Source organism: Ictalurus punctatus, chromosome 13, assembly GCF_001660625.3.
Source record: "Ictalurus punctatus breed USDA103 chromosome 13, Coco_2.0, whole genome shotgun sequence".
Lineage (NCBI taxonomy): Eukaryota > Metazoa > Chordata > Actinopteri > Siluriformes > Ictaluridae > Ictalurus > Ictalurus punctatus.
Genome location: NC_030428.2, coordinates 23,119,774 through 23,140,452, shown reverse-complemented (window position 1 = coordinate 23,140,452; position 20,679 = coordinate 23,119,774). Strand labels below are relative to the sequence as shown.

General features: G+C 38.3%; 1 protein-coding gene across 7 annotated transcripts in view; it reads left to right on the top strand.

Moving 5' to 3' along the window:
- fdxr (ferredoxin reductase) overlaps positions 1-20,679 on the top strand; it is a 43,441-nt gene that overhangs the window by 6,709 nt on the left and 16,053 nt on the right. For 5 of the 7 annotated variants that reach the window (XM_017483392.3, XM_017483391.3, XM_047159248.2 and 2 more), the window contains 8 exons: positions 4,999-5,094; positions 7,507-7,629; positions 7,724-7,837; positions 9,996-10,097; positions 12,005-12,112; positions 13,325-13,409; positions 18,845-19,026; positions 19,252-19,423. In XM_017483392.3, coding sequence (XP_017338881.1) covers positions 4,999-5,094; positions 7,507-7,629; positions 7,724-7,837; positions 9,996-10,097; positions 12,005-12,112; positions 13,325-13,409; positions 18,845-19,026; positions 19,252-19,423 — 982 coding nt within the window. Of the gene's footprint in view, positions 1-4,998; positions 5,095-7,506; positions 7,630-7,723; positions 7,838-9,995; positions 10,098-12,004; positions 12,113-13,324; positions 13,410-18,844; positions 19,027-19,251; positions 19,424-19,538; positions 19,616-20,551; positions 20,660-20,679 lie in introns of those variants that run through there. The other 2 variants (XM_053685227.1, XM_047159249.2) reach the window with 2 other exon arrangements.

The following is a 20,679-nucleotide window of genomic DNA, read 5'->3' as shown; positions in this document are numbered from 1 at the left end:
AGAGCAAACCTGGTAGTGGTGCTCCTGTGGGCAAGCATTAGCTTTAGCTTTGGTTTTTGACATCATAAATCCCCATAATAAACAGTTAAATAAAAGCTCTGTAATTTACCAACTCTGTGTCCCACACCCATAGGCCTGTATCCTTACAGTACAGAATAGGTAGCGTTAGGTACTTTTATATAAAAGGACATTTAAAAACAACACCACAGACTTTACAGTACACACAGTGCATTGAGCCTTTTTCATAGCAGAGCCGCTCCAAGTCTTCCAGCTAGTTTCTCGGAAAACTGTAAGCCTTCTTTTCTTCTGGTGGATCCACGTTCACCACAACTCCAGGAGTCACATTATCTGTAACTTTAGGCAGATTAATAAATCTGTGTTCTTTTCAGTGCTAGTTAACTCCCTGTCACATGACAACGGAGCACAGTGAAAGGGAGTCAGGGCCTGAATTTAGTTTTGGGTCATTACAAGTGATTGATGGTTAACAGTAACCAATGTAAACTCTGCATGAAATTTAAGGACGTAAAGATGAAGTTTCATTGGTTATGTAACTTTAGAGCGGTCACTGTATCAGCTTAGTAATTAGTAATTAGTGAACGTTTTGTAGAGAAATGAATACCGGTCGTGACACAATTATTTTCACTCGCACAAATGCTCTCCAATATATTTTGAGGTTGCACAGATTTAAATTTCGGGAGCATATGCGACCAAAATGGCTTCAATTCCGTGCCTTTTGCGTTATGCGACTTCATTACTTGAAGCTTTTGCTGTTCTATACTTCAAGGCTTTATGCTCATTAGTGATCCGAGTTCCTGTGTGTATGGACGTCTGTGCGTCGTTTTATATATCGGTATGATGGGAGACACACTTTTGTTTATCATGTTAAATGCTAGCGTGAAAGCAGTAGCAAGCAGGGACATAGTCAAGATAATGTCATGGTAGTCACGTGATCTGGCATGCAGCGTGAATGTTATAAAAGTGAGATTTCACAGGACAGGCAACTACTAGCTACTGTTATTCTCTGTCAAAGTGGGCAAATGGAGTGGTTTCTGTTTATTGGTGGATTATTGTTTCTTCTGTAGTCTGTGGTAGCTCATATGCCTTGCAACATATGTCGGGGGTTATCGTTATAGAAACTGTCCTCAATCCTGAGTTTTATTGCTTTAATACCTCACTTTAGATTAGCCCTGACTAGACTATAGACTGCTACGTCACCAGTCCTGTAAACAGCATCTATTTTTCATTGGCTCCTGACCTCTTTAGTCATCCAGGGTTTCAGGTTAGAGAGCACACAAATTTCCTTAACTGTGGGAACATTCTTTGTGCTGTAGTTAATGTAAAACAGGGTCGATGAGGTATTTTGTTGTGACATTGCTCCCTCAGGCCATACTCTACCCATTTTGCTAGTTGGTTTAATGCTGTTACTGAGTGGCTTGTAAGTTGGCAGCATGAAGAAGGAAAGACTGTCCTAGATGGGGACAGGGCAGGGTCAATGAAGACTCCTTCATGTTGCAAGTAGACCACAGTTGCAAAAACCACAAAGACTTCTCCTGCAAGGTGGAAATGCCGGATGTGCCGAGGCTATATGTGGTGATTGCTTTCGTTCACCAGGCATTGGTCACAATATACTTATGTATAGAAATTACATAGCACTGAAGTCACTGCTCTTGGTCTGCCCTGCTGTATGTCTGTTTTATGCATCTGCTTGGATCCAGGTGAACAAATCTGTGAGAAGGTGCAAAGAAGGAGATTCTAAGGCTTAAGCATGTAGCGAAGCTGGCATGGACACCTCCAAAATCTAAAAGCTGTTCATCAATCAAACAGCTGTACCCAAGTGTAGAGGTCTCACACGCCATCTCTATTTATACTTTATTCTTTGAATTTGTATTGGGTATAATATCAGGATAATGTTACTAAAATAATCCTTGAATAAAGTGTTAGCAAAGCGTGATGAAGCGGATGAAGCTCTGAAGATGCAGCACAGGAAGAGGACTGCTTACATAAAATAAAAACACGTGAGAGAGAGGGTTCAAGCATGATTTCTTTACAAGAAGCAAAAACAGGAAGGAAAAAAAAATTTGGGAAGTAAACCCTTTATATAGTGTTTTGTTCCTTTTTAAACATGAACCCAGACAGGACATTCTGTTTATGCTGACATTGTAAATTCCCATGATAAACAATTAAATAAAAGCTCTGTCATTTAATACTGCTCACGGAGTTGCACGCCCATACAGGTCTGTATCCTTTCAGTACAGAATAGGTAGTGTTTGATCCTTTTCTTTTTAGTCCCTTGATTTTCATGAAGCTGTTTTGTCCGGTGTGTTCTCTAACTTGGTCTGGGGCTTCCCGGTAACTTCCAGATTACGTAAGACTTCAATTGTGCACAGGTCTACTCTATCAATCCATTGTGTGACTTCATTATTTGAGCTTAATTTGTCCTCTAAAATATAGCACACCTGCATTCCAAAACATTTTTATATGGATTCGGTGTTCTGCCGGTTTGTTCACGCTACCCTACATAAAAATTCTACCCTGTGTATTTCCGTCTCCTGTTGTGTATATCCTATAATCGTGTAACTCTCCCAACATTATCACATCGTTATTTGTTTAATTAAAAACAGCGGTATGTGCACTACAATAGTAAGAGTATATGGGGAGCATATTTTGATATTTTGAATGAACCAGCAGCAGCGTATTCTGTAATAAATTTTTTTTAAGATTTCAGGAGTAGTGTTTTTAGATGGGGGATATTGGTCTATCAAATAATGCTCCCAGTTTATCGCACTGTTTGTTTGCTAGTTCATAAGGAGTTACGTTTGTTTAAAGTAGCAGAACACGCCATTATCAGCTAATATCAATATTCTGTTGCAAATCCAGTGGGTACATGCTAATATTTACATTCTTACGGGTCAAACAGACTTAAGATAAGATAATAAGATAAAAAAGATTTAGATAATGTTCACCATCAGCCGAGGTCTAGATTGAAAGGCGGCATAGTTTTGTCGTTGTGGTAGTGCAGAAAAGAAATGTGGGTCAGCACGTGCACAGATCCACTAAGTAGCACATCTGAAACAGAACAACTAAAAGACTGCAATTGAAATGCTCAAATATTGCTACTAGCTAATCAATAGCCTCTTTCACATAACATAATCATTTCAAGGTCAAAGTTCACCTGAATTCCTTGTCACGAAGCAAAGCCTACGGTCACGTAGTGTAGGGTTAAAATATTATGGGTTTATTACTTAGCCCACTGCTCTCCTATTACCAAAGACGGAAAAGACTTTTCTTTTAGCTTGACTTTAAACGTTTCTAATGTAATATAGCTTAAGAAACTATTTCTAGTAACTATACAAAACATGTAGATCATGCACTTTTTAAGAAGAACCACTGAGTATTTAGATATAGGAATAATGAATGGGAGCATGTTCGCCTCACACCTCCAGGGTCGGGGGTTCGATTCCCGCCTCTGCCCTGTGTGTGTGGAGTTTGCATGTTCTCCCTGTGTTGTGGCAGTTTCCTCCGGGTACTCCAGTTTCCTCCCTCAGTCCAAAGACATGCACGATAGGCTGATTGGCATGTCTAAAGTGTCTGTAGTGTATGAATGGGTGTGTGAATGTATATGTGATTGTGCTCTCCAATGGATTGGTACCCCGTCCAGGATGTACCCCACCTTGCGCCCGATGCTCCATGGGATTGACTCCAGGTTCCACGTGACCCTGGAGGATAAGCACTATAGGAAGATGGATGGATGGAATAATGACTGGGTTTATTGTACAAACACAAATGAACTATATACAGAAAACGGAAACAAAGAGAACTTACAAAGTTGATGGTCAGCGTCATGGACATGGGTTCCGTGATTTTAAAGCATCTCTGATGGGAAAAGGCCATTTTCTATGATGTTACCAGCCCACTGATGGTACAAGCCAAACCTGGGTTCTCACAAGTATGTCCTCTCATACCCCTGAGCCTCTTTGAAATGTATCATGACCAAGATACCAAATGGGAAATGAAATGATGTGTTTTATGGCAGGATGTCAATTAAGTTCTTGAGAATGAGTCAGTGGGAACAAAGCATGAATGTCTCCCATGCAACTAAACACAGTTCAGATGACCAGTTTTGGTTTGCCTGGTATTTCTGAAACACATTCCTGATTGTTTTAACCTTAATTAAATTACTAGCACCATTTATAAATCTACTACAGTAGCATGCGTTGTATTGTAGTGTTTGTTATGGCAAAAAGAAAGCAGTTATCATTACCAGCATTTTTTTTTTAAGAGAACAAATAAAATACTAAAAAGGCAAGAGTCCAAGAGAGCGAGCGGCTCTCTGATGGTCACTGACGAAGAAGTTTGGCAACCGTTCCTACGACTAGCAGTCGATAAAGCTAGCCTGATTGTGGAAGGTTTTTAGGAGTGCTTATGAGGCTAACTGTTGTAAACCTGCGCATGGAGTCAATCTCACTTTGAAAGTGAGATTGACTGCCTGGAATTAAATGGCATTAACGGCTCACATAGTCATTTGGGCTTTTAGGGAGTACAGGGACTCAAATAGACAAAAGGTTCCAGAAGGACTGAGGCATTTGTTGGCTGCTGTGAATACCATGCCGATCTCGAGTGGAGCGTGAGCGGGGGTTCTCCAAAATCAATCTCATTTGTCACATGCATCCGTTCGTCACCATTTCACCTCTGATGTTTTTGAACATCTTGGGCCACCGCTTACAAAGTTCAATCCCGAGTGCTCAATTTGTGTGCTCATGGATACGTAAGGGAAACAGGGAAGAGTAGGAGGACACTGACATGATTTGATATGATATTGATATGATTTGGGAATTATTTTGTTACATTTGCACATGACACTTCAAAGAAGTGTACTATAACTTTTACCTTTGCAGCACTCATTTAGTACTGATGGTAGATAGAACCAAATCTATTCCTGCTTAATACACAATAATCAATCTGTTTGTGGAATGTTTAAGTGTATGCGCTCTGTCTCAGGCTAGAAGTGACCTGGTTGTGGATATCTACGAGCGCCTGCCTGTCCCATTCGGCCTGGTCCGATTTGGAGTGGCTCCAGATCACCCTGAGGTTAAGGTTAGTTTTCATTGTTTTTTTTTTATGGAAATTTAAACAAATTAAGCAGCACAATAATGCTACAACAGCTGCACTGCCAAAAAAAAAAAAAGTCATCTTAGCAAGTGAAAATATCGAGTATAGTTAAATATATCTAGTGATTCTTATTATAAGTTTACAGTAAACCAAATATAAGATCAGTAAACCTATTTCTATACATTATTACTCATTTCATCATTACTAATTTTGTTATTCTACATTTATTCATTTAGCAGACGCTTTTATCCAAAACAACTTACAAATGATGAAATGCAAACAAAGCGATATATCAAGCGGAGAACAATTCAAGTAGTGCTACCAAACAAGATTTTTATTAACTGAGTTCCAGAAAAGCAAAGTGTGCAGAGTAGAGGTGTAAGAGCCAGAGTATCTATCTATCTATCTATCTATCTATTTATTTATTTATTTATTTATTAAGGATAATGTGTGGTTGGCATTTTAGGGGTTAGTTACGTTCTCACGGAAGAGGTGGGTCTTTAGCTGTTTTTTTGAAGATAGTGACAGATTCTGCGGTTCATATTGAGGTTGGAAGTTCATTCCACCATTGAGGGTCATCTAGTGTGAAGGCAAAAGTTTCTATTGGTAGATAATTTAGTTTCTTTTTAGAAATAAATGCTTAAAATGAGTAAAATTATCTGCCAATCGAACAAGAATATTTCAACCTTGAAATGAGTACAAATGGCCTGAAATAGGATTAATATCTTTATATTTGGTTTATTGTAATCTTGTAATAGGAAATACTACATAAATTTGACTATATTCAAGGTATTTCCACTTGCTAAGATATCATTTTTGCAGTTGGGAAAATTTCAGTGCATTGAACTGCCTTTATGACTGCCATGTGATGTCTGTCTGTCTGTCTGTCTGTCTGTCTGTCTGTCTGTCTGTCTGTCTGTCTCTCTCTCTCTCTCTCTCTCTCTCTCTCTCTTCCCACATGCCACATTTAAAAATAACAGCAGGGTCTCAGATGATTCAGTGTTGGTTGCTTGGTACTGGTCTGGCCTGTATTTGCAGCTCTGGCACCTTCACCGGAAACTAAGGCATTAAAAGATAAAACATGAGCTATATATTAACCCAAATGTCACACCAGAGGTGTAAAATGAAGTCCTTCTGGCAGGTTTATATTACTATTTGGGTGTATTCAGACCGATATGAATGATTGCTAATATACCTGCCATTTGAACACCTAGCATGTCCTGTGATTTATTGCAGTTCAATCACTGTTAATGCCACAGACAAAACAATACGTATTTTTATAAATATGTGTAGCCTATTTTGTACTTCTGTTACTATTTTTATCTAATAGTATGACGTTTTGTTGCGCATCATCAGCAGGCTGTCATGACAGCAAAGTTATTTAAGGAAAGGTATTAGGACAAATCATTTAACCTTTAATTACAGTTGAGGTCATAAGTTTACATATGCCTTGCAGATTCGGCAAAATGTTAATAATAAAAAAAAAATTAGAGGGATAATAAAAATATTGCATTTTTTATTTAGTTCTTCCCTGAATAAACTTTCACATAACAGATGTTTATTTATAGTCCACAAGACACAATAATAACTGAATTTACACAAATGAACCAGTTCAAAAGTTTACATACCCTTGATTACTAATAGTGTGTTGTTACTTGGAGGATCAACGACTGCGTTTATGTTTTGTGAGAGTTATTCATGAGTCCCTTGTTTGTCCTGAGCAGTTAAACTGCCCACTGTTCTTCAGAAAAATCCTCCAGGTCCTGCACATTCTTTGCTTTTCCAGCATCTTCTGCATATTTGACCTCTTTCCAACAGCGGCTATATGATCTTGAGATCCAGCTTTTCACACTGAGGACGACTGAGGCACTCGTACACGACTATTACAAAAGGTGCAAACGTTCACCGATGGTCGAGAAGGCGACACGATACATTAAGAGCCGGGGGGTGGAAAATTTTTGAACAGGATGATCGGTGTAAATTGTAATTATTTTGTTTAAAGATAAAAAAATTTTCGTTTAGTACTGCCCTTCAGAAGATACATAAGATATTTCCTTGTTTCCCGGAGGACATCATAACAGTTTACCCCAGTCATCCATGTGTGTTATTATTGTGGACTATATGTAGACATCTATTATGTGAAATAGCTTATTCAGGGCAGCACTAAATAAAAAATTTTTAAATGCAGTTTTTATGATCCCATGATTCCATTTTATGATTTTTTTTTTTTTTTTTTTTTTTTTTTTTTAAATCCTTCTCTGGCACCCCTCTGAGGATCCATAAGGACTTCCTTTGCAGTAATGGATGACTCTAAGCCTCTGATAGTGAGGTCAGGAATCGTGAATATAAGCCTACGTGATGTCAATAATTCTTCTTCTTTTTTTTAAATCTCATTAGAATGTCATTAACACGTTCACACAGACGGCCCGGCACGAACGCTGCTCTTTCTATGGCAATGTCAGCGTAGGTACGGATGTCAGTGTGGAGGAGCTAAAGAAAGCCTATCACGCTGTTGTGCTTGTGAGGTTTCTTTCATTGTTTTATTCATCATACATACTCTTAGCTCTTTTACATCACCGCATTCAAACATGCTCGTGTTATTGTGTGTGTTCAGAGTTACGGGGCAGAAGGAAATCGCTCGATGGGAGTGTCAGGGGAAAAGCTAGCTGGTGTGTTCTCTGCAAGAGACTTTGTTGGATGGTACAATGGGCTTCCCAGCAAGAAAGAGGTAATATGTCACTTTCATTTCAACAGTTCGCACTTAATTACAGCAGCTGTAACAGATCTGGTCTTGAGGAAACCATTACACGTAGGGCCCTTTCGAAATCTATTTAATTTATTTTACAAGTTCTCTTTTAACCTTTCAGCCTTATTGGGTGGTGTTGCGAGTAGCCTTGCAGCTTCACAGCTCCGGGGTCATGGTTCAATCCTGAGCTTGAGTTACTCTGAGTGTTCATATGTTCTCCGTGTCCACCTGGTGTCTTCCCAAGTTCTGTGTATGTTATCAAGTTCTCTGTGAGGTTTTTTTTTTTTTTAAGCTCAGAAACCTGCCAATAGAGGATTGGGCAATGCTAAATTGCCCCCATGTGTGTGCATGGTTCATTTAATTGACAAGCATCCCATCCAGGGCGTGGTCCTGTGTAAGATTCCAGGGCCTCTACAACCCTGACTAGGTTACAGTGGGTCCTGAAGGTGCACAATTGAGTGTTTAAAATTTTCCCAGTTTCCCTTTTTTTTTTCCTTCTTCAGATTTTTTCGATTAAGATTCATTTTTATTGCTTTGTTCCAAGTTAAAAAAGAAATAATGTTAATTTTATATTTTGACAGTGTTTGCTTCCCTCCTCATGTCTGAGATTCAGTGTTTGAGGGTGGTGTAGCAGTCTACACTAGCAGAACTGGAAAACAGAATTGGTTGTGGAATTACCTGTTTCCTGCCTTGCCATGTAATTGGTGTACTTTACTTTGGTGGGGGGGTGTTTGTTTTTTCCTGCGGTTTCGTCAGTTCCATGACTTTTAAATGAGCCAAAATGAAAGCAAACAGCGTGTGTGTGTAGTTTACTGCACTTGCTTTAACATAATTACGTTTTATCATCCCCCCCAGGAATGTGTGTTCTACACATTCCTGGTTTTTTTTTTTTTTTTTTTTTTTTTTTTTTTTTTTACACTGCACAGAGGTTTGCTACACTTCTGTTAAAAATAGTTTACTTAAAACTCTTACCCCGTATGGCCGAAAAACCCGCTTGCCCGTCTTTGATCTATTACCGTAAGGACGATTTACTGGCTTGGTCATCTATGCCAAATCCCCGTAAGGCCGATATAGCGGCTTTACAGTGTAAACATTATCCCCGTAAGGCCGGTGTACCGGCATTACTCTGCTATGATTACTTATTTAATTATTATTTTTTTAACCCGGAAGGGTGATGACGTCACGACGTGATTACATTATTACGCCGTCATTAAGATGAAGATCCAAGCGTGAATATTGGTGTAATAGTAGAAGTGAACTAAAAATGCCAAAGCGAATAGCTAATCGTGTTCCAGCTAAAGTTGCACCTAGAGTGAACACGGGTACATCTAAAACAGTGAAAAAAAAGAAAATATACACAGTTACACAGGCGAGAGCGAGGATTCTAGATGGTGACAGCAGTGAAAGTTCAGGCGATGTTGAAACCGATACTGATAGAGACGCAAACTCTCCTCATTCAGACCCTGATCCGTCTTCATCTTCAGCATCAACCAGTGCGACTGACACTGCAGGGGTCTGGAGTCATAACGGGACCATTTCTGTGTATTCGTGAAAACACTACCTGCTGGTCTGATTATCACCAGAAACTTGTCTATTGGCGCTAAAATGCATTTATTTATTTATTTATTTATTATTTGCTTAAATTTATTCAAAGGCTTTGACCACGCTGATGCTCGTATGGTACTTCTAAAGGAATATAAGGATTTTAGCGAGAATTTTTCGGCATTTCTCTAGTTAAGAATTGTGCTCTAAGTGGAGTAAAAACACTGAACTGCTTCATTTTCAAAGTAATATTACACAAATACATTTATTATACGTTGTTTCAAGGCCTTAAAATTTTTTAATTAAAATGTTGATTTTTGGGGCCAATTTTGGCCTGGGAACTCAGGCCTGGCGTGCTGTTTCTATGGGGAATATAGGGTTGTGGGACATAATACTGTGGAACTAAGGGGTTAAGCAATTACGCACCAGTTGACGTGTGCTACAGCCTGGAAAACATACTTGTACAAATGCACACTTTGTATAAACACTTGGAGAACACATCCATTTGTATTGTATGTATTGCACGTGTTCATATTTGGGAGCTTCCTTTCAGCTCACAGGCATTTATGAATTTTGCCGGTCTGTGTCTGTCATGCAGCTGCACCCGGATCTGAGCTGTGAGACTGCTGTCGTTTTGGGACAGGGGAACGTGGCTCTGGATGTGGCCAGAATCCTCTTGTCTCCCTGGGACTTTCTAAAGGTCACTGCATGCACCACAAATAACAGGAACAAATTTTTACAAAGAAATGATAAAGATTACAATGTATTAAATGGATATAAGTTTTATATTTTCATGTGATGCATTATTCATTGACAAAATGAAACAAGTGAAGTTCTATCATGGCTTGCAGAACAAATCTGGCCTAATTCATCTACAATGTGTAGCGGACTTTTTGCCTATATAATTAGTGCGGCAAAAGATGCCCTGGGTTCTCTTACCCTATTCAACTTCAATGTCTATGGTTGCAATTCCCCTTGTATGTGTTTCAATGTCATAAACTGTCACTAACTAGATGAATGTTTTTTTAAATGGTATACTTATGTGTAAGCTTGTTAACTGAGGTAATACTAAGTGTAGTCAAACACCTTTTCTAATGCGTACACTCTATTCTATATTAAATGAATATAAATCTTAATCTGACGCATCAACCCTCCACACCCCGTATAGCAGTAATGAATTCCCGACACCCAGGTAAAGTTTAGGTATATGTATTGAAACACAATTCTTTGCATGTATATCAACTTAGAAATAAAACGTAATCAAAACTTTAACTTAATGTTATACCTTTTTCTGAGGTTTTTAAATCAATACCATTACCAAAACGACAGGTTACATATAACCCCATGTACATGCATAAAACAAGCAGTTTTCAGTTATACCCTTTAACCTATGGGCCCAAAACAATAGCCTACCTAAGCCGGCACACCAGAATTTCTATAAACCCCACACACACCACTGTTCCTGATGCAGGCCTGAATCGTAGCTTGGGGGCGTTGAGGCCTTAAAACTGTATTGGCCGCTTCATGCGAATCGCGCCACAAAACCAAACAAATTCACTCACGAGGTTGATGGAGATGTCCGTGCCCAGAGAGGGTCCATGCACCGTCACTGCAGCCCTGGTCACGCGCTCTCGGTGTGTGCAGTTACTCACGCGCCGCTGTAGTTCGCGTATCAGTTCAAACAGCAAGCTGTCTTCCTCCAGTTAGTCTCGCAGTCTTGTTCCTCAGAGGCAACTCATTGGCTGTCGAAGCCAGTTAGCATAACACAGTCCCAGCTACCGAGTTGATAACTTTTTAGGCAATACTATTAGCTGAGCTATTCCGAAAAATTCGTTTTGAAAATGTGTCTGTGATACCGACTTCTTCCGCATACAAAGTAGTGAATAGGTTATCGGTCTGACAACCATTAAGTGTTACTTAAGCACGAAAAGTAGCATTAATCACGTTATAGTTCTCCAGTGTGGTGATCTCTGTGCCTCACCTGCAGCCGAAAGAGCGTGACTTATCCTTACACAGGACTTGCCTCCTCCCATGACCTCTCACCTTTCCCTTTGATTGGCTAACATTTTAACCTAGAAACAAATAATTTTTATTTTAATCTTTCATATTTTCTATCTTCGTAGAACAAAGTAGCAATCTTTTCCACATGCATTTGTACATACAATTATTTAACATGGAAATACAGACTTCCAAAAATACAGTGTCTGTGTATTTAAATTCGTACAAAACAAGAGGAAACTTAACCTTGTGTTTTCTATAAGGTTCCAAATGTACTCACATTTCTCATATCAACCATTCCAGAGCTCCATTTTTACACCGGATGCGTTTGCACTCATTGTAGACTTTTCCACAAGACATTATCGCTTATGATCTTATCAAAGATCCTGTTTGACTTTTTAAAAATAAAATCCTGGCAGATTTAAAACTTCCGGGGAACAAAAATAAGTAGTGTGCAGTTTTAGGCCTCATTTCCTTTTCTGTTTTCTTCTTGCTGTTAGTGCTGTGGCCCACTTTTCCTCCTGTTAATGTTGAGTAACACGGTGGATAAATGTCTCTTTTTACTGAATTAATTAAATTTATTTATTTATTCATTTATTTATTTTGCAGAAGACTGACATTACTCAGCAGGCCCTGGAGTCTCTCGGAGCCAGTCGGGTGCGCAGGGTTCTGATTGTGGGGAGAAGGGGGCCTCTGCAAATCGCATGTACCATTAAGGTACAAGAGCTTTTTTCTGCTTGTCAGTTTCAGCAGTCATTCCTCCTCTCATTCTCATTGCCTAACTCTCTGACTCGCTCTCCTATTTACTTGCTTGTCTCCCCCTTTAGCTTGTTCCTATTCCTTGGCCCTTCGTATTTTATTTTGTCATCATTTCATCATTTTGCCAGTACATTATTTAACTTTATGCCAGCCCATGCTATTGTAATTGTAATAGGCCTAATGCTGATTCTTACCTCGGCAGAAAACTCCATCCATCATCTTTTTCATCATCCTTTAGCAAAATGATTGGTGACTTTTTATTTATTTATAAAATGTTTTAGTTGCTTCACACACTGTAATGTATGTGAAGCATTTAAAAGCCTCCAGAGACATGACTTAAAAGCATTTAACATGCATAATCCAGCTTTGACTTTTGATTACCCACTTGAGAAAAAGAAGTTCTCTATTTATTTATTTGTTTGTTTGTTTGTTTGTTTGTTTGTTTGTTTGTTTATTTATTTATTTTTGCCATTTTATTTGGGTTTCACATTTCCTCATCCAATAGCGTTCTTTAGTTCCTTTTTGATTCTTTTCGACATCGTTTTAATGAACGCTTCTGCAAGCCTTATGTTTGCTTCTTGAAGCCAGTCTAGGCGCATAATAGAAAGCTCAGACACACTAAACACACAGGTCCTGATATCACTGGCTTTAAGGCAGAGACTGTAGGAGATTGCGGATAACCACATAAACACTTTTAACACAAACTCTTCGTTGTGGACGATCTCGCACGTTTCTAACAGAACCTCTTGACTGTGGATGATCCCATGTACCGTACTGACCACCTGCATTTTTGCTGCTAACTAATGTTATTTTTACATTTACAAAATGTATTATTATATTGTAATAGCTCTCACCTTATTCCAGTAGAACTGTGCACTGGTCTGTGTTACACTGTCCTTTATTATACCTGTTTAGTCTTTGTTGTATTGTCATGTAGGTCTGTGTAGTCTCATGTAACTCTGTTGTTTTATGTACTGTACCAGCTGTATATGGTTGAAATGACAGCCATTTGACTTGACTTGGTGGGGAGCACAATGAAAGTTTTCCCATCTAGCCTTGCTTCTGGCATTACAGTGTAGTAAATTGTGGAAAATATGTGGCACACTCTGACATTGTCAGCTTTATACAAGTCTAAACTAAATTCTGCCCTCCTGTCTTGTTTTGCTTCAGGAGGTGAGAGAAATGATTAACCTGCCCGAGACTAAAGCTGACATGCTCCCAGGTGAATTTGAGGGCATAGCTGAGGCTCTGAAAGGTACAGGCACTAAACACGACCATGGTGAACACTACATGTGTTCAGAATCCATCATCTGTATTCATTTAGTAGAATAAATCAGAAACAGATTTGTTCTTTTAACCCTAACTCTAACTCGTGCACATGTTTATTCAGAAAAAAACAAGGTATTAAACATTTTATTGGATTCATTGATATTTTTTTGGTACATTTGACCTCTTTGCTTAATGGCGTTTATTGGGCAGAGTGTAATAACCAGAATGATAGAACTGTAGAAAGCCGAGTCACATGCTTACTGACTCTCTACATGATTCTCGCATGATTCCAGCACTAGAACAACTCACAACTTGACTCAGATTCTAGACTGAAGACTCGAAACAAAAATTGCAGCAACATTTAACATACACTGACACATTACATAGACCACCCTGCCGCAACATATGCGCACACGGGACAGATGAAAACGTTCAAAATTGCAGCCGATTGGAAAATGCATCCCATTCGTGGATATAAACTTTAAAAAATGAAAATTTGCATTCTACATAAATGCTCAGCATATTTTGGAAAGTTCCTGTATCTAATGGTGTACTGTGTATTATACAGATTATGCTCATCAGATTTGTTCTGATCACTTGAGGTGAACGGGATAAACCATGTTGGTGTAATTTATGACTCTGTCACTGGTATAGTTGAGTCAATCAAAACTCGGGCATGCCATGTCAGGTACTTGAGATTTCTGAAGTCATGTCTGGAAAGCTTCATGGAAAATTTGCAAGAGTTAACAGCACAAATGGAATGAGAGTCATTGCATAATAGAAGATTTACAATATGGCACTGTGCAATTTGATACACTGCAGTTTATTGGTTACAGACCAGACCATTTTCTCAAATTCTCAGACCATTTGAAGAGAGACAGGAACTGATTTCAGACAGAATGCTTAGAAAACATCCCCCTCCAAAGACGAGGACTTGCCTTAGTGCTGGCACTGAAGCAGATAGCAGGGGAAAAATAGTCTAATGCACATGTCTAGACGAGAACTTGGCAAAGGGCTGCCACTGAAGCAGATTGTGGGGGAAAAATAGTCTAATGTCCAAGTCTAGATGAGGACTTCCGATAGTGCTGGCACTGAATCAGATTGGGGTGGGGGGTAGTCTAATGTCCAAGTCTAGACGAGCATTTACCGTAGTGCTGGCATTGAAGCAGATTGTGGGGGGAAAATATAAAGTGATTTTGTGGAATATTTTTGGGGTGGAAAGCCTTTTTGCTTATTTGTTGTATATACACTGCCTCCAGAAAGTATTCACCCCCAATATTTATTCCTCTTTTTGCTTTATTGCAACATCAGATTTAAGCATTTTCAGAATGAGATTTTTTTTCCCTACTTCTTTTGAAGTGAAGTCTGTACATAAATAAAATGAAATAAAGCATTTAAACGTATTCTAAATTATTTAAAAATAAAAAAAGATTATTTGATTATTCATATATATATATATATATATATATATATATATATATATATATATATATATATATATATATATATATATATATATATATATATATATATATATATATATATATATATATTTTTTTTTTTTTAATATATGAGCGTTTAATTGTTATTTTCTCAGCAATACCAGATTTGAGTTGTCTCTCTTGATTTAGTCATTTTCTCCCATTCCTTAATGCAAATTTTTGGCGGACAGCAATTTTCTTGTCACGCCACAGATTTTCAATTGGATTTAAGGCTGGGTTTTGACTTGGCCATTCCAAAACGAAACCTTTTTTGCATCTTTGCTTTGCCTCATTGTCCTGTTGGAACATATATTTTTTCCCTAGATGCAGATGTCTGACTGACTAGAACAGTTTCTTCTTACCAATTTACTTATATTTGGCTCCATCCATGTTGCCTGTGATGGCAGCAAGCTTTTCAGTTCTTCCTGCTGAAAACAACCCTAAAGCATGATGCTACCAAATACCGATCAAACACCAGTGTGCTTGATCATAGGAATGGTATTACCCGGGTGTTGGGCTGTATTTGGTACAACCCAGACACTACCAAGATCAAGGCCAAACTGAGACAAGAAGCGCAATTGTCAGAAGTGTCTAAGAGTCCACTGAAGGTGTTTCAGAGCTCACTGGGTGAAATAGGGGAACCTGTGCAGACCTGGTGTGATGAGTCTAAAAGTTAAGCCAAGCATAATATTTGGCGCATTTTTTTGGCGCATATATTTTTGCTGTTTTCTTATGATGGATTTACCAGTTCTCCTTGGATGATTCAAAGCTTTTCATGTTTTAATGACCTTGTCAATGTTTTTTTTTTCTTTTTTCTTTTTTTTTTTTTCTTTTTTTCTTCTTCTTCTTCCTCCTTATAACAACTTCATCTCTAAGCTTCATATGCAGTTCTTTGGTCCTCATGACAGCAGGACTGATCTGATCTGCCATTTTAGCTGTGAGACCTCCTAAATTCAGATATATGTATTGTGCAAGCATGCAATAGGATTTCAAATTAACACTGGTGTACCTTGTTTAAGATATTTAGATTACTAAAAGAAGGGGGGGTGGATACTTATAAACGATGCCATTTTAAGACTCTTTTTTTAAAAATAATTCCAAGGATTATTTTGTGAGGATTATACCTAGATACCTGATTTAGCCTCATCACTGTAGAGTCACTTTAAAATGAGCAGAAAATAAATCCCATTCTTGTATGCTTAAATTTGGTCACAAATTGAATGAGACACGCATGAGAAGTCATTGCGTAATATACGATTTACAACACGGCGTTGTGGAATTTGACACTGTTGGACATGCACACTGGAGTTCATAGTTTACAGCAAAAAAAAAAAGAGAAGGAAAAAATAACTGGAGGTAAATACTTTTTCAATTTGCTGTATTTACACGGCCCTTTTTTAATCTGTTACAAAAGCATTCGGCTTTCAGAATAGCACTAGACTTTTCACTGGGTTTTCTACAGCCCTAACAGACAGCTTTAATTTTATACAGGGTTTTTGCAGGAGCTTTTTGTGTTTCGCAGGAGTTTTATTTCTGTTTGGATCGATGATGTTTCTCTCTCCACCCCTAAGAAATTCTATAAATACAGTATGTTCTCACCATTTTAGTCTTTTAAAAGTGGCCACTTGCAGTCAGAAATGTATTATTTAAATGCGCTTTCCTGTGCGTTTAAACAGCACAACATTTCAAAATGTACACTATATGACCAAAAGTTTGTGGACACCTGTCAATTACAGACATATGATGTTCTTCCCCAAACTGTTGCCACAAAGTTTGAATTACAGAACTGTATACAATGTCTTTGTTTACTAGAGTATTACAATTTCCCTTCCCTGGAACTGTGGGGCCCAAACCTGAGACTAGAGCCCTGACCTCAACCTCACTTAACACCTGAGTCTGCACCCCAGACCTCAAAATATCAGTGCCTGACCTCACTAATGCTTTTGTGGCTGAATGGACACATCCCCATAGCCACGTGCCAAAATCTAGTGGAAATCCTTCTCAGAAGAGTGGAGATTTTTGGACTATATGGATCCGGTTTTGGCCTTTTGTTTCGAGTGAAGGGAAATTGTAATGCTACAGCATACAAAGGCATCCTGTACAACTTTTATAGGAGTTTGGTTTTTATAATTTATTACTTGACACATGCTGTGCTTTGCTTTCTCTCAAGGCAAATGGAGAAGGTTTTGAGTTCTTTAATGTGAAATAAAAACGATCAATCTATGTTTGACTTGGCTATGTTCGAAAAGTATATAGTTAATGTCAGTTAACTATATTTATTAGGGACATCACTGAATTTCTTTGGACAAAAATGATTAGAAAAGGAGCTTTTTTAAATGAAAAGAAAGGAAAAAAGGATGCATTTTGGCAAAAAAGATTAAGTAGGCCTACAATGACGAGCCGGATCTAATTTTCACACCAGTCAACGCAAATGTGTTCAAATAGTTGTCAAGCCCATGCACGCTTACTTGTACGCATTATTTCTTTTTGAGTTCGGCAGGTCTGCTGAATGGAACAATGACTAACTGAAGCTTCTTTTGTGTAAAGAAAAAGTTACACAATAAATAAAACCTCTTTCTCCTCACACCTTCTTGCATTAGGCTTTCATAAAGAAGGGCTGTGTTGCTTTATGAGCAAGATTTTTAGCGTATAGTGTTATGAAGGTCCTGTGAAATCTGTGATTTAATTTTCCATAAAGTCAGGAATGGAAACAAGAACTCGATGAACGAATAATCCCATCTTCTGGGATTGTATGATTTTACATTAGAATTGTTATTTTGGCAAATAAAGATCAGTGAAAACTTTGTCATCCCAGCCATACAGTAGGAAAGTCTGCAGTAGAATACAGAGCATTACAAAAGTAATTGTAGATCAGACTTTGTACACATATTGTACACAAAGTAACATATCCAGTTCTACTGGTTTAAAGATGATAAACAGTAGAGAGAAACGGCTGGCAGATCAGTACAACACAGTGATATATTTAATGTTTGTGGCAGCAGGAGCTTATTAGCTGCTCAGTGAATGCCCAAGCAGCATAAAGACATTTCCTGAGTATGGCGACTTATCACACTAGCACTATAAACGGACTATAAATTTAACCTGCATGGCAACAGGATGGGCATCCTGTTCATGATTGTGTCAGGATGTGATCCTGATGCCCAATTTATTTTGTGAGGTCATTGAGAGGTCATCTGAGAAACAGGGTTCATTCTCCGATTCTCATCTGGAGCTTCATGGTATTATGTTTTTGTGTGTCTCTCTCTCTGTGTGTGTGTGTGTGTGTGTGTGTGTGTGTGTGTGTGTGTGTGTGTGTGTGTGTGTGTGTGTGTGTGTGTGTGTGTCCCCGTCCCCAAAATCAAGTTTATCTTATAACAGGTCTCATTTGGGTTTGTTTGGTCTCATTTGGGTTGAGGTCATTGGACATTTTTAGAGCATTTCATTTCTTTGCCTTAAAAAGCCCTTGGGTTGGTTTCGTGGGAGCCAAACATGCCCATGCCATAACACTTTTCAAAACCATGTTTGACAGATGATGTGGTATGCTTTAGATTATGAGCCCGTTCTTTTCTTCTCCATACTCTTCTCTTCCCATCATTCTGGTACAAGCTCATGTTGTATCAGAACTGGTCAGGCTTTTTTTTTTTTTTTTTTTTTTTTAAAACATCTTTTTAATTTTTATTATTTATTTATTCATTTTTTGTCAAAGTCTAATCTGGACTTTCTGTTCTTGAGCGTTACCAGTGGTTTGCATCTTGAGGTATCTGTATTTACATTCATGAAAACGTCTCTTGGTTGTTGCCTTTGCAATGATACACCTACCTTTTCCAGAGTTAGGTGTTCTTGACTTGGCTAGATGGTGTGAAGGTTTTTGTTTTTTTTTTTTAATAGCACTTTGGTTGACTCTTTGCCTTAATTTCTGATCGTGTGTGTGTTTGTGTAGATCTCCCCAGACCTAGGAAGAGACTGACTGAACTATTGTTGAAGACTCTGAAAGTGGATGAAGGCCAACAGATGGTAGATAAACAGTGGGGTTTTCGTTTCCTGCGCAGTCCTGTGGAAGTGCTTCCAGATGCTGATGGAAAAAAAGTAACAGGGGTTCGCTTTTCTATCAACACACTTGAGGTGAGGATTTCTGCATAGGAGCACTTTTGCACCAAAAAACCCCCGCTAACTGGGACTTATAGCATTTTCTAAACAGATGATCATACACAAGAATTGTTTAAGCTACTTGGATTCATTTCAGATGGAGAACATGCTTTATTGTCAATGTTTAGATTTGTATGACTTCTGTATGTGGTGGCCTTGCTAGGAAAACATTTGAGGTGTTTGTCCTGTACTTGTATCCAGGGTTCAGGGGAGGAGGCTCGGGCTCTGCCCACAGGACAAACCCAGGATATAGAGTGTGGTCTGCTCATCAGCAGTATTGGTTATAAGAGTCTACTTATTGACCCCTCTGTGCCCTTTGACCCTCGCACTTCCACAGTGCCCAATGAAATGGGCAGGGTGTCGGATACATCAGGTAAAAGGAAAGTCATTCAGTCCCTACAGGATTTTGTGAATACGCAAAATCAAGCAAACTCTGCAATATTCTGGGGAGCTTGCAATTTTTTTAAATTAACGCAGATTTTCCGCAGATTTTGGCCAAGACGCGTCATGTAACATAATCACAACGCGCATTCAGCCAAAGCCCTCTTTGATTCACACACGTGAGGTAAAAGGTCTCATTTACCAACAAACACAACTTCAAAAGGGCGTGCAAACCAATTTGGTGCAATTGCAATTTCACCAATTCGTACCAACAAATACGTACAAATTCGTACCAAATTCACCAGCAAATATGTACAAATTATATTTAAAATTGTATATAATTGTATTGTATACAATTGTGTGTACACACACACACACAAAAATATATTTTCTACATCCTGAATATTCAACGAAAGTACAACTGCAGTTGTACTTCAATCCTGTACAGACTGGCCAATATGTGTGTGAAATAGGCAGTTCACTAAGATGGCCACTTGCCAGGAGTGTGTGCCTGATGTGTTGCCACTTGTTGCATGAATTTCTATTTCATTTTCTCATATATATATAACAAAAAAAAAAATCAAAAATAAACATGATTGGTGCAAATCTTTCCAGTTTTTAATTTTGAAATCAGTTATTTGAGATTTGGTTGCTTTTCATGGATATTAGTTTTTCGTCTGTAGAAATTATGATCATTTCACACAGAATAATTGACCAGTGTGTAAATCACAGAGATGTTTTCTCGATGTCCACATGGTAGTTACAGTAAAACATCCAACGTGTACTGCATACATCTCATTTTAAAACAAAGTCATTGTTTTCACCTTTTATTATAAGTGCTTGTTTTATAGGGGTTTGAACTTGCTTGTTTGGACTAAATATCAGGAAGAAGAAAACATTCTTTAACGTTAAAACGTTTCATGTTGCTGTTCACACATTGTGTTTAACTAAAATGAGATGTATTGAACGTGTCTTGTAGCGGTCATTACAAAGGCTTCTCCACTAAGTATTAAATACATTTCAGTCAGCGTGTTCAATACTCTTTTTCCTGTGTCATTCCACTTTATTACACATAACTTTATTTATGGACTTTAATGTTGTGAATTCTTTATATTTCCAGATTTCTTGAGTTAATACTGATGTCTGGTGAAAATTTCATGTGAATAGCCTCATTGGAAATGTATTTACTGAAAACAATGTTGACTCGTCTAATACTTATTTCCGCTGTGGGTGGGTGGGTGGGTGGGT